At 50.2% G+C, this 12,500-nt stretch overlaps 2 protein-coding genes across 2 annotated transcripts in view; both read right to left on the bottom strand.

Moving 5' to 3' along the window:
- LOC308361665 (indian hedgehog B protein-like) overlaps positions 1-5,232 on the bottom strand; it is a gene marked incomplete at both ends in the record, with an annotated part of 9,981 nt that extends 4,749 nt beyond the window's left edge. The window contains 2 exons of the mRNA XM_080834086.1: positions 511-772; positions 4,933-5,232. Of these exons, the coding sequence (XP_080690212.1) occupies positions 511-772; positions 4,933-5,232 (562 nt within the window). The remainder of the gene's footprint in view (positions 1-510; positions 773-4,932) is intronic.
- A 1,756-nt stretch (positions 5,233-6,988) lies between these two features.
- The window catches only part of nhej1 (nonhomologous end-joining factor 1), a gene marked incomplete at its 5' end in the record, with an annotated part of 18,144 nt that continues 12,632 nt past the window's right edge, over positions 6,989-12,500 (bottom strand). Inside the window, 3 exons of the mRNA XM_080835433.1 lie at positions 6,989-7,422; positions 7,947-8,041; positions 8,316-8,565. Of these exons, the coding sequence (XP_080691559.1) occupies positions 7,345-7,422; positions 7,947-8,041; positions 8,316-8,565 (423 nt within the window). The 3' untranslated portion in view covers positions 6,989-7,344. The remainder of the gene's footprint in view (positions 7,423-7,946; positions 8,042-8,315; positions 8,566-12,500) is intronic.

The raw sequence follows: 12,500 nt of genomic DNA, 5'->3' as shown, positions 1-12,500 counted from the left end.
ATGAGAGGGGCGGAGTCTGGAGAGGTTACAGATCGAGGAAGCTGCAGAGACACAAAGCCCAGTTTGTCTCAAGGGTTGTGATTGGTCAGTCCTGTTTGGCTGTCATCCAGAAAGTTTCTCTCATTCTAAGTCAGTTTGGTGCGTTTGTCCAAACAAACACCGGACACACACACACACACACACACACACACACACACACACACAGTCAGTATGGGTGCCAGTAGGGGTGTAAAGGGGCGTAACAACACACACACACACACAATGGACACTGGTAGAAGGTACCTGAGGCCTTATTCGTTAGTGGTAGTTAGACGGCCTGCTGTGTGTCTCACCTGACTTGATGCTGCAGTGGATGTGTGCTTACTCTCACACACACACACACATACACACACACACACACACACACACTCTCACACACACACACACACACACACACACACACACACACACACACACACACTCACACACACACACACACTCACACACACACACACTCACTCAAAGTCTCACCTGACTTGACGCTGCAGTGGATGTGGGCTTTGGACTCATAGTAGACCCAGTCGAAGCCCGCCTCCACGGCCAGTCGGGCCAGCATGGCGTACTTGTGGCGGTCGCGGTCGGAGGTGGTGATGTCGACGGCGCGGCCCTCATAGTGCAGCGACTCCTCCGAGTGATGGCCGTCCTCGTCCCAGCCCTCCGTCACGCGCAGACGCACGCCCGGCCACAGGTTCATCACCGAGATGGCCAGAGAGTTCAGCTTGTCCTTACACCTCTGTGGGGAGAGGTCAAAGGTGAAGGGTCATACAGGTGGATATGAGAGGAGGTTTTGATAAAACAAGATGCATCATGGGATATGAGAGGAGGTTATGACGAAACAAGATGCATCATGGGATACGAGAGGAGGTTATGATGAAACAAGATTGCATCAGTGTAAGAGACACAATGCAAAGGCCAATAAACACACACTCACACACACTCTCTCATACACACACACACACAAACTCACACACACACACACACTCACTCTCACACACAGACACACACACACGCCAGGCACACACACACACACAGACACACACACACACACACACACACACACACACACACTAGCTCTCACACATGCACACACACACACACACTAGCTCTCACACATGAAGATGGAAACAGTTCTGACTTACTTGTTACAGAGTTACAGAATGACCCACGTGATGGGAAACCTCAGGTGTAAACGCTTGAAAACAATAATGGATAATAGTGGAAAGACAAACACGTCCTTGGAAACGCAAGTTTATGGATCACTACCTCCGAGACGGCCGTCTCAAAGGTGCCGCCTCATTAATGTAACTCTGGTCTTGGTTTAATAATGCATTACACACACACACACACATACACACACCCACTCTACTAATGTCTTACAGTGGAGAAATGTCCTTGTCTAGGTTTACTAATGTCTGACAGTGGAGCAATGTCCTTGTCTTGGTTTACTAATGTCTTACACACACACACACACACACACACATACACACACACACACCCCACACACACACACTCTGCTAATGTCTTACAGTGGAGCGATGTCCTTGTCTAGGTTTACTAATGGCTTACAGTGGAGCGATGTCCTTGTCTAGGTCTACTAATGTCTTACACACACACACACTAATGTCTTACAGTGGAGCGGTGTCCTTGTCTAGGTTTACTAATGTCTTACAGTGGAGCGATGTTCTTGTCTAGGTTTACTAATGTCTTTCACACACACACACACACACACACACACACACACACATACACACACTAATGTCTTACAGTGGAGCGATGTCCTTGTCTAGGTCTACTAATGTCTTACAGTGGAGCGATGTCCTTGTCTTGGTTTACTAATGTCTTACACACACACACACACACACACACACACACACACACACACACACACACACACACACACACACACACACACACACACACACACACACACACACACACACACACACACACACACACTCACACTCACACACTAATGTCTTACAGTGGAGCGATGTCCTTCTTTTATTAAATCCGGTGAGAGAGGCGACAGACACATTGATTAGGGATTAAACAAGGGAGAGAGGACAACCAAGTTTAAAGATGAAGTCTATCCATTATTCTCTCACTCTTTCTCTCTCGCACACGCACAGCTGTTGTAATCATTTACTTTCTATCTGCGCATACATGTTCAAAGAATTAACAATCATTAGAGTGCCAATATAAATCCATCAGTGTGTGACACCATTAGATGGAGGAGTGATGACCGTGCTGTAGGGTGAGGAGACCACTCTAAATGAACTCCTGTTAGATGGGTTTCCTCTTCACTGTGTGCCCATACCAAACCTGTTGTGTTCAAGGAACTACTTGTTATAGGACCTATTTTATGTGTAGTAATGCAGCACTATGTTTTACCAGAGCTGCGTATAGATACCGTTTACAGTGATGCTTGAAGTGATCCTGTGTATAACTAAAACTATCAATAAAGAGTTCGTGAACTATATTCACCTGCATGGTTATTCGTTTGTTAAAAGTGTAGAAACATAACAAAACCCAACTGCAGAGTAATAAACCTGCACGGTCTGCCGCCAATGTGGAAAGGTCCGCGAGAGGCTGCACCGGCTTGAACTCCAGACGTTGTCGAACGACTCTGATTTACGGAGTTCACGTTAGAGGAGGCGTCATAAGCCCACGCTTCCCCCCAATGCCACTTATCCGTCCCGTTAGCGACTTGGGAACAAGACTAGCTTGTTCCGCGTGGATGTGAGTGGGCAATAATTCAGTGTGAAATAAAGAGAGTTAACGGCCACATTTAGCCCCGGTGCGAATGGGCTCCTCTGTCTGCTTCACCAGGGCGCCGATCTATCTACCTGTGTGCGCAACAGTTCATTCATTTGACTGAGGTGAGAGAGAAGAAGGCCCGGTGACACCGAGTCGCTCTTCAGAACAACTACCTTATGTCCCCAGGGGATGTCTGGGATCAGATAGGAAAATCGACATGTTCAAATTTGTGAAATCACTTTTTCCATGTCGGTCTCCGGGCTTTGGGGATAAGAATAGAGCCTCGCGGAGCCGTAATAGATGCCTATTCACAGACCGGTGTGGATTTCAAACCTTCTATTTTTTCTCTGCGGTCGCCCTAGCGAACTGGACTTCATAAATCAGCTCGCGGACTCTGTTGGTTTTGCTTTTAAGGTCGAGATCGACGGGGTTTCTGCACGAGCGGTTTCGCGCTGACCACGAGCTACACAAACATTAGCCGCTCGCACTGTGACAACACGCGCCTGTGCCACAACCGACGGCTCGAGCTCCTGAACAGTCACGTCTGTATATGCGGCGCCCCGGTGCCGCTCGCGCCTCCGAGGCGGGAGAGGGGAGAGTCACCGCCGAATCAAAAATAAGGGGCCTGAAAATATGCGTATAATTAAGTCTTAAACGCATATGAAGTGGACTATTTTTATACATGTGTGCTACAAAAACAAACAGAAAAATAACACAAAATAAAATAAACAGACCGGAGGCTGTCTTCGCGGCGGGCGCGTGCGGCTGCTCAGGCTCATAAATTGCGCGCGGGTCAGGTAAACCTTCACTCGAGAGGTGACAGGTAAAGACGGAGTGAGATCTGCGGGCAAGGCGCCCCCCCACCCCCTCATACACACACACACACACACACACACACACACCCCACAGCTACCCACGTGGGCTTCACCTATGGACTCAACGCTCACGCATTCAGATCCAGAGGAAGCTCGCGGTCACCGGGACCTCTGATATAAATACTTGTATTCTTAGACACTGAAGTCAAATACATTTCTGAGCACACATATATATACACACACACACACACACACACACACACACCATGGACCACATCAATGGCGGCGTCGTAAAACCTCTGACAGTAGAGAGGAAAGAGAGACGGCACAGAGCGACCCACGTCCAGTCAGCCTTAAGCTTACGGTAAACATTCGCAAATACACCCCGACGTGTGCATTGGGGGGCTTTTTCCGCGCGTGGTCTCCACACAGAGAATACAGTGTTAATTAAATGTCTATTTCCACTTTCACACACACACACACACACACACCATACAGGGAGCGATTCAAAGTTGCGCAATTCTGGGGACTCCATACGTTAGAACGAGCGCAACGCCACTATTTCAACACGTGACACACACTGGGTCAGTCAAAGGTGTGTTACAGAACTGTTTCTTCTTATAAACCAAATTGAGCTCATAAGCGTCTCTTTCTCTAAACACTTGGGTCGACAAGATCTAAAAGTGAGACTCGCACACCTGAGCTAAACAGCAAAGCACGGCACCATAGCGCGCACACACACACACACACACATACACACACACGCACACACCCACACACAGGTGTGACTGCGCCATAACGCACATAGGGACCGAGTTCCTCTAACAAGTTATTAATTAGGAGACTCCTCTCCAGAAAGATCTAGACTCTGTATGTGAGGGGAAGTTATTAATCAGTGTGTGTGTGTGTGTGTGTGTGTGTGTGTGTGTGTGTGTGTGTGTGTGTGTGTGTGTGTGTGTGTGTGTGCATTACGCATATTGGTCCAGGTACACACACACACACACACACACTAGCATTACGCGTATTGGTCCAGGTACACACACACACACACACACACACACACACACACATACACACACACACACACACACACACACACACACACACACACACACACACTAGCATTACACATATTGGTCCAGGTACACACACACACACACACACACACACACACACACACACACACACACAAACACTAGCACTACGCATATTGGTCCAGGCGCGCACACACACACACACACACACACACACACACACCGGTCCGGTCCAGGCAGCAGGTGGATGTAAGCAGGTAAAAAGGTCCTGCTGTGGTCCATCTCACCTGCGTCATCATCCGGTCGGCCCCGGTGTTCTCCTCGTCCTTGAAGATGATGTCGGGGTTGTAGTTCGGCGTGAGCTCCTTGAAGCGCTCCGAGTTGCGCGTGATCTTGCCCTCGTACCTGCCGCTCGCGCCCAGCGTTTTCTCGGCCACGTTGGGGCTGAACTGCTTGTAGGCGAGTGGCGTGAGCTTCCTCGGTGGCCGTCTCTTCCCGTAACCCCTGCCCGGGCCGCAGCCCGCGCTGCCCCGAGAGAGAATCAAGGCGCAGCCGGTGAGAAACGTCACCACCGCGGCGAGTCGCATTCCACCTGTGCCGACCGGCCCTCCGGTGCCGACCGGGAGAACCGAGGGAAGGTGAGAATGAGAGAACCCCCCCCCCTCCCCCTGAGCGCAGCTTCGGTCCCCTCTCTCGGGGCTGATGGAGGGGGAGGAGGTCGAGGGGTTTAACACGGTATCACCGGGTCCCCGGTTACCGCCATCCCTAGCGCGCAAAAACTCATTCCACAGGAGCCGTGGTTCCGCGTGAGTATTGTTGTGAATGTCGTACCACTGCGTCACCCAGGTCACTATGCCCGCGCGCACAGAACTCTGTCCTCCTCCTCTCACGTCGTCAGGAGCGCGTGTCTCTGAGTGCACTGGGAGACAGGGGCATAAATAGGGCAGGGCCGTTTATCTTGGCACGAGGGTTCAAAGCCGAACTGCTCCCTAGCTGTGAGAAGCGTCCACATGCACCCGGGCCGCGGTTGGTTGGTGCGCATGGAACAGGAACAGCACTGCGCGCGCTGCAGGCAGGCTGGAGTCAGAGCTCGCGGTCAGAGGGAGGGATGTCCCAGCGGCGGTCTGGTTTCCTCCCGTTGGGCTGGCGCGCTCCGACTGCGTCCCTCAGCTGACATGGACATGGGAGACATCCGAGTGATCACGAGAGAGACCGCGCCCTGCCTGGCCGGTCCTGCCCTCCGTGTCCCTGCCTACCTCCTCCTCCTCGCGCCTCCTGGCCCGGCTGAGCGGCCCGTTGCCCCCTGGCTCGCGTCCCCGCCACAGTCCCGTACCGCAGGCGGCGCGTATCTGCCAACACGGGAGAGTTAACAGCGACTCGCTGCCGTCTGGACTCGCGGACCCTGGAGCCAACCGTCCTTTGAACCCCGGTGGTTATCATTTACTGCGGGGTAAAGGACGCTCGCGCTGGAGCCTGAGACGTCAACGCACAAAGCCACACACAGACAGTCATTCACAGTCACTCACACTTACACACACACACACACACGCAGGCAGACAGACAGACACACACACACACACACCTACAACAACGGCTTGGGTCCACCTCTCCTTTCCATCCGTCTCTCTCTCACACACACACACACACACACACGTACACAGAGCGCGGGGCTACTGTCAGAGGAATTATGTGAAAAGAATTGAGTCACGTCTCAGTGAGAGACGCGGTGAATCGTGCACGTGAGGTCCGATTTCACCGGCAGAGACAAGACACCCAACACCGGGCGACTGCCGTCCTACCGGCGGCCTTTCCGACCTAAAGCTACTACCGACACCACTATTAACTATAAATGATTTAATACTACAGATGGAAATGTCTAATTTATCAGTGTGTCATCATAATAAACTATAGCCGTCTTCTCTGTCGGGTCCAAACAAATTATTCTGTCAACCTAATGATCAAAACTCTCTCACGAGAGAGGATTCTGTGGAGGAACGTCATTCTCAGACAGTCTCGCCAGGGAATAACCTCGGGAAATCTTGGAAAAGAACTTGGAAAAAGTCGCCATCCCGACAAAAACACGTTTAAATGTGACTACTGTTTCTGCGATATCATCGTTTCCATGTCAATAATCAAAAGTGTATTTGGGTGAACTACTGCCATCTCCCCTGCGGCCAGATGCACTTCCGCCCACTAACACTAGGGGGCCACCAATCTTAAATCCCTGTTTTCAAATTTTCTTCAACATCTTTAAATAAAGCAAATGAAACAACATGACAGTTGGTACCATATATTTAAAAAATGTTTTATTAATATCATTGTAATTTAACAGTTAACCGACAGTTTAAAAAAAAAAACAAGCATAAAAAATGACATCCAGAATTGGGCAGGCATTCTAAAAGCCAGTTAAATGAAAGAAAATAATTGAGGCCAGAAAGCCCCTTTTGTAGGCGGATGTCCATCCTCTATTTTCTCCTGAAGGATTTCCGAACGGGGTCAAATGAAAACACGATCCGTGTGCGAAGAGCTGTCCAGGGTCCAGAGTGAGTGTGTGTTTGTGAGTGTGAGTGTGAGTGTGAGTGTGAGTGTGAGTGTGAGTGTGAGTGTGTGTGTGTGTGTGTGTGTGTGTGTGTGAGTGTTTGTGTGTGTGTGGGGGGGGGGTGTCTGTAGGGTACGGGTGTCTCCAGCTGACAGGGCCGTCACCGGAAGAGTCCCACAGCTTTCTTCTTCTTGGGTCGAGCAGCGGAGCGATCCACAGGAGCCATCTGGGGGACCGTCTGCAGAGGAGAGAAGAGAAAAGCACAGTGAGTGTGTGTATGTGTGTGTGTGTGTGTGTGTCTGCGGAGGAGAGGAGAGGAGAGGAGAGAGAAGCACAGGGGCGTTAAGGCATTAGGAGGCCAGTCTGGGCAGAAGAGAGAATCGGAGATGTGCGTGCGTGTGTGTGTGTGTGTGTGCGTGTGTATGTGTGTGTGTGTGTGTGTGTGTGTGTGTGTGTGTCTGTGTGTGTGTGCCAATAAACTAACACCAATAAAGACTTCATCTGACCGACACCAGAACACACAGAGAACAGAACCACGGTGCTGCGTGCAGGGGGGTGGAGCGGGTTCCTCAGAGATGATCTGATGGAGGTGCGGTTCTGACGCCGCTGGTTCTAACTTGTTCTAACACGGCTGGTTATGACCTGCTCACTCTCTGCCTTCTGTGTGTGTGTGTGTGTGTGTGTGTGTGTGTGTGTGAGATGTGATCTGATCTGATGGAGGTGCGGTTCTAACTGGCTGGTTCTAATGCCGCTGGTTCTGACCTGCTCACTCTCTGCCTTCTGAGGGTCTCCAGTCGCTCCTCTGCGGTCCGGTCCTCCAGGGTTCTGCTGGCCCGGGCTGGGAGTGATGCTCTGGGCTACGGAGGGAGAAACAGAGAGGTCAGGAACCAGAAGAGGAAGACCTGAGTGCTGGGTCCACTTTAAAGAACCTTCATTCAAAATACAATAAATGAATAATAAATAATACAAATGTGTATTAATAATATTAGGAACATGGGCACACCATTATTGTAAAAGAAGTAGGACGTTATTTTAGTAATAAAAACAAAAAAGAGAGCGAGAGAGAGAGAGTGTGAGTGAGTGAGTGAGTGAGTGAGTGAGTGTATATACTGTACATATAAAGGTGCTCACCTGAGCCGCTTCTGCTTCCTGTCTCATGCGTGCGGTCTGTCTGTGTGTGTGTGTTGTGCTCAGGTCCCTGCTCCTGGGCGGGTGTGTCCTGGGCGGGGGTGTGGTCCTCCGTGTGTGTGTCTGCGTCTGCGCTGGAGCGTCTGCGTTTGCGTCTGCGCAGGCCTCTCTGGCTGCTCACTGCGCCGTACAGATCCTGCAGCTCAGGGCTGAAGCCTACACACTCTTCCACAGCAGCCACCTGAGGCAGCGTCTACACACACACACACACACACATACGCACACCCCCCCCCCCCCCCCCTCACACACACACACACAGAAAGAGAGAGAATCAATGACCCAATAATGGCAGACATAAGTATACAGACAACAGCTAGATAACAGCTAGACAGAATTAGATGGATGGACAGAGACAAATAAAGAAAGAATATCTGCAGGGACATGGAGAGGTAACGGAAAAGGCAGATAAACCGACAGAGCTGGGGTAGAGGAGCTGATGGGGTAGAAGGGGGGCGCAGATGGAACGCTCCAGAAAGAAGCGCTCCTGAGCAAACACTTCCGTCATCGGAGAAGAGGAGAGATAACGACGAGGAGAAGGAAGAGAGAACGTCCCTCCCCTCACTGCACACACACTCACCACATACAGGCCTGTGTGTGTGTGTGTGTGCATTTATTCACATCCACACACACACACACGCACACGCTTGCCTGCGCAACATATGACCTGTTGATGAATGTGCCCGAATGACACACACACACGCACACACGCAACATATGACCTGTTGATGAGTGCCCTAATGACACACACACACACACACACACACACACACTTTACGCAAGGGGCCTACATGCACAAGCAAGCACACACAAACACTCTTTTTTCCCCTCCTAAAAGAGGACAAACTCTCCAAATTAGCTCTCCAAATATTGACCTGTTGAATCTAGTGGTCTCTCTCCCCCTGCTCTGGTTGCAAGGTTTACTCAGACGCATTTTAGTTTGGTTTACTCAGACGCATTTTTATTATTTGTTTCTTCTCAAACCATAAACATAAACGGACGCTCTGGTCAACCTCCAGTTCCTCTTTGGGCACAGAGCAGCCAATGTGGACTAGGAGACAGACAGAGAGAGAGAAGGAAAGAGAGAAGAGGAAAGAGAGAGCGAGAAGGAAAGAGAGAGAAGGAAAGAGAGGGGGTAGAGAGAGAGAAAGAGTTGAGAGAGAGAAGGAAAGAGAGAGAAGCAAAGAGAGAAGAGGAAAGAGAGAAGAGGAAAGAGAGAGAAGGAAAGAGAGGGGGAGAGAGAAAGAAATGAGAGAGAAAGAGAGAATCAGTGACCCATTAGGATAAACACCGTCTTATTTCCTCTCCAGCACCCATTTTGTATCTGTCCATTTTCTCCTCCCTCTGTCAGCACTATGTTCTTCACCTCCCTCTGTCATCACTCTAATCTTCTCCTCCCTCTGTCATCACTCTGTTCTTCACCTCCCTCTGTCATCACTCTGTTCTTCACCTCCCTCTGTCATCACTCTGTTCTTGTCCAGCTTCTGGTCACTTACACCTTAACCTTTACCCAGGGCCCATCATCAATGACTAGTGGTCACCTTTAACCTTTCACCTTAACCTTTACCTTTTTCCCCGGGGCCCATCATCTATGACTAGCGGTCAAGCAGTTCTACTAAATACAGTAGCTATTCTTAAGTTAAGGAACCATTCACAGTGTTCAGGAACCATTTACACAATTCAGGAACCATTCACAGTTCAGGAATCATTCACACATGAGGAACTATTTCCATAGTTCTTTCCCCCAAACCAAATAGGTTGTTTTAATGCGCAGCCATCTGTGTGCTTAAGTTCAGGTTCCAAATATGAAGGAAAATTCCTTCTGTATTACCTTCATATGGACATGTTGATGGCGGACCAAAGTCCCACTTCATGTGCACCGAAACACACATACACACATACACACACACACACACACACACTACTTGACCTGCATATCACACTGGTTGGTCTGCTCACCTGTGCCTCCCTATCCCTGTGTACAATGGTTTACCCCTGGGATGAACTAATGCAAGCATGCCAAGGGTCAGAACACACAACTGGACTGAGCAGTACATGCAAGAAAGATGCGTGCGTGTGAGTGTGAGTGTGTGAGTGTATGTGTGTGTGTGTGTGTGTGTGTGTGTGTGTGTTTGTAAACGGAAGAGAAGAGTCAGACACAGATCTGTGTTTTTCCTGTTGGATCTTCTATTATTAGCCTGTAAACATGTGGAGAGAGTAGAGAGAGCGAGTGTGCGTGTGTGTTCCTATTATTAGCATGTAAACATTGGAGGTTTTACAGGAGTTTGTTGTTGTTGTTCTGTGGAGAGTGTTTGGTCACCCCATCCCTTATTTACCCCAAACTCTGTGTGTGTGTGAGGGTGTGTGTGTGTGTGTCACCCCATCCCTTATTTACCCTAAACTCTGTGTGTGTGTGTGTGTGTCACCCCATCCCTTAGTTACCCCAAACTCCGCCCTCAGCTTCCTGCCGCATCTCCAAACCCACAATGCACCTCACGGAAGATTCTAGATAAGCAACTTAAAACACGCACACACACACAGACACGGACACGGACACAGACACACAGACACACAGACACACAGACACACAGACACACAGACACACAGACACACACACACACACACACACACACACACACACACACACACACACACACACACACACACACACACACACACACACACAATGAGAAGAAAGTCAAGCTTTATCTGTCTGGTACACTTCTCTCTTTCCAAGATGACGTGGGCGCACACGCGCACACACACACACACACGTGAAGTCTTGCAGCAGTTTTCTGAACAGACGTCAGTGAGAGCCTGACTGTTCAACCCTCTATAAATCTGCCTTCACTCCCACTGATGTCCCCCCTCTTTTTATCTCTCTCTCACTCACCCTCCCTTCCTCTCTCCCTCCATCTCCTTTTCCCTCTTTCATTCCCCCTCTCCCATCCATCCATCCAGCTTTCTTGCTCTCTGTCTCTGTTCCTCTCATCTCTCCGTCTCCTGAATACTGCAGGCCAGTGTCACTTGTGTGTGTGTGTGTGTTTCACTTGTGGGACGCCACTGCTTTCCTGCCTGGCCGAGCTGGCTTCAAAGCAACCAGGCAGCCACAACACACACACACACACACACACACACACACACACACACACACACACACACACACACACACACAGGACAGAGCCACAGCATGCCTAATTACAGAGAAAGGGATTGGGTCTTTGGAAACCAGCCTCAATGAGGAGAGAAAGGGAGGGAGGAGAGAGAAAGAGAGAGAGAGATTCAGAGGAAGGGAGAGAGATATTCAGAGGGAGGTAGAGACGGAGACAGGCAGGGAGAGGCAGAGGGAGGCAAAGGAGTATGTCACCTAATCCATCTATCTCTCTATCCCTCCATCCCTCTATCTCTCGCGCTCTCTCTATCTCTCTCTCTCATTCCCTCTCTCTGGGACAGTGGGGCTGGTTATTAGTCTGTGTCATGGCTATTGGTTAAGGGTGATTACTGAGGTCTTGAGCTCAATTACAGACAGTGGCCAGCCCAGCAGTCTCCAAACCCCCCATCCACCCCACCACCTCCCCCTGCCACGCCCAGCCTGGGCCCCTAAGGATTCATCAACCATGATGCCGTGAAACACACTCTCACACACACACACACACACACGCGCACACACACACACACACACACACACGCACACACACCAGGTAAAACAAACATAGACCATCATCATCTTCATCATCGGACAAACACCCCCTGTTTCACACACGGCTAAGGAGAAAGAGAGAAGGGTGTGAGAGACAGAAAAGGAAAAAAGAGAAAACATGAGAGAGAGAGAGAATGTGTGTGTGTGTGTGTGTGAGACAGGCGGGTATAAGGGTGTGATTGTGGGGAAATCTATTCCAGGGTTTTTATTGAGGCATCACTCTGGGGGGAGATTCCTCACCAGGGTGAGATAAGGGCTCTGCTACCCTGTGTCACTGGCGCGCGCGCACACACACACACACACACACACACACTCACAATCCCACACACACGCACATGCACTCACAGGCATGTCGCACACACACACACACACACACACGTGCAATCCCACACACACGCACATACACTCACAGGCATGTCGCACACTCACAC

Source organism: Sprattus sprattus (assembly GCF_963457725.1).
Source record: "Sprattus sprattus genome assembly, chromosome: 3".
Lineage (NCBI taxonomy): Eukaryota > Metazoa > Chordata > Actinopteri > Clupeiformes > Clupeidae > Sprattus > Sprattus sprattus.
The sequence above is the reverse complement of the archived record's forward strand: the minus strand, read 5'-3'. Positions and strand labels throughout refer to the sequence as shown.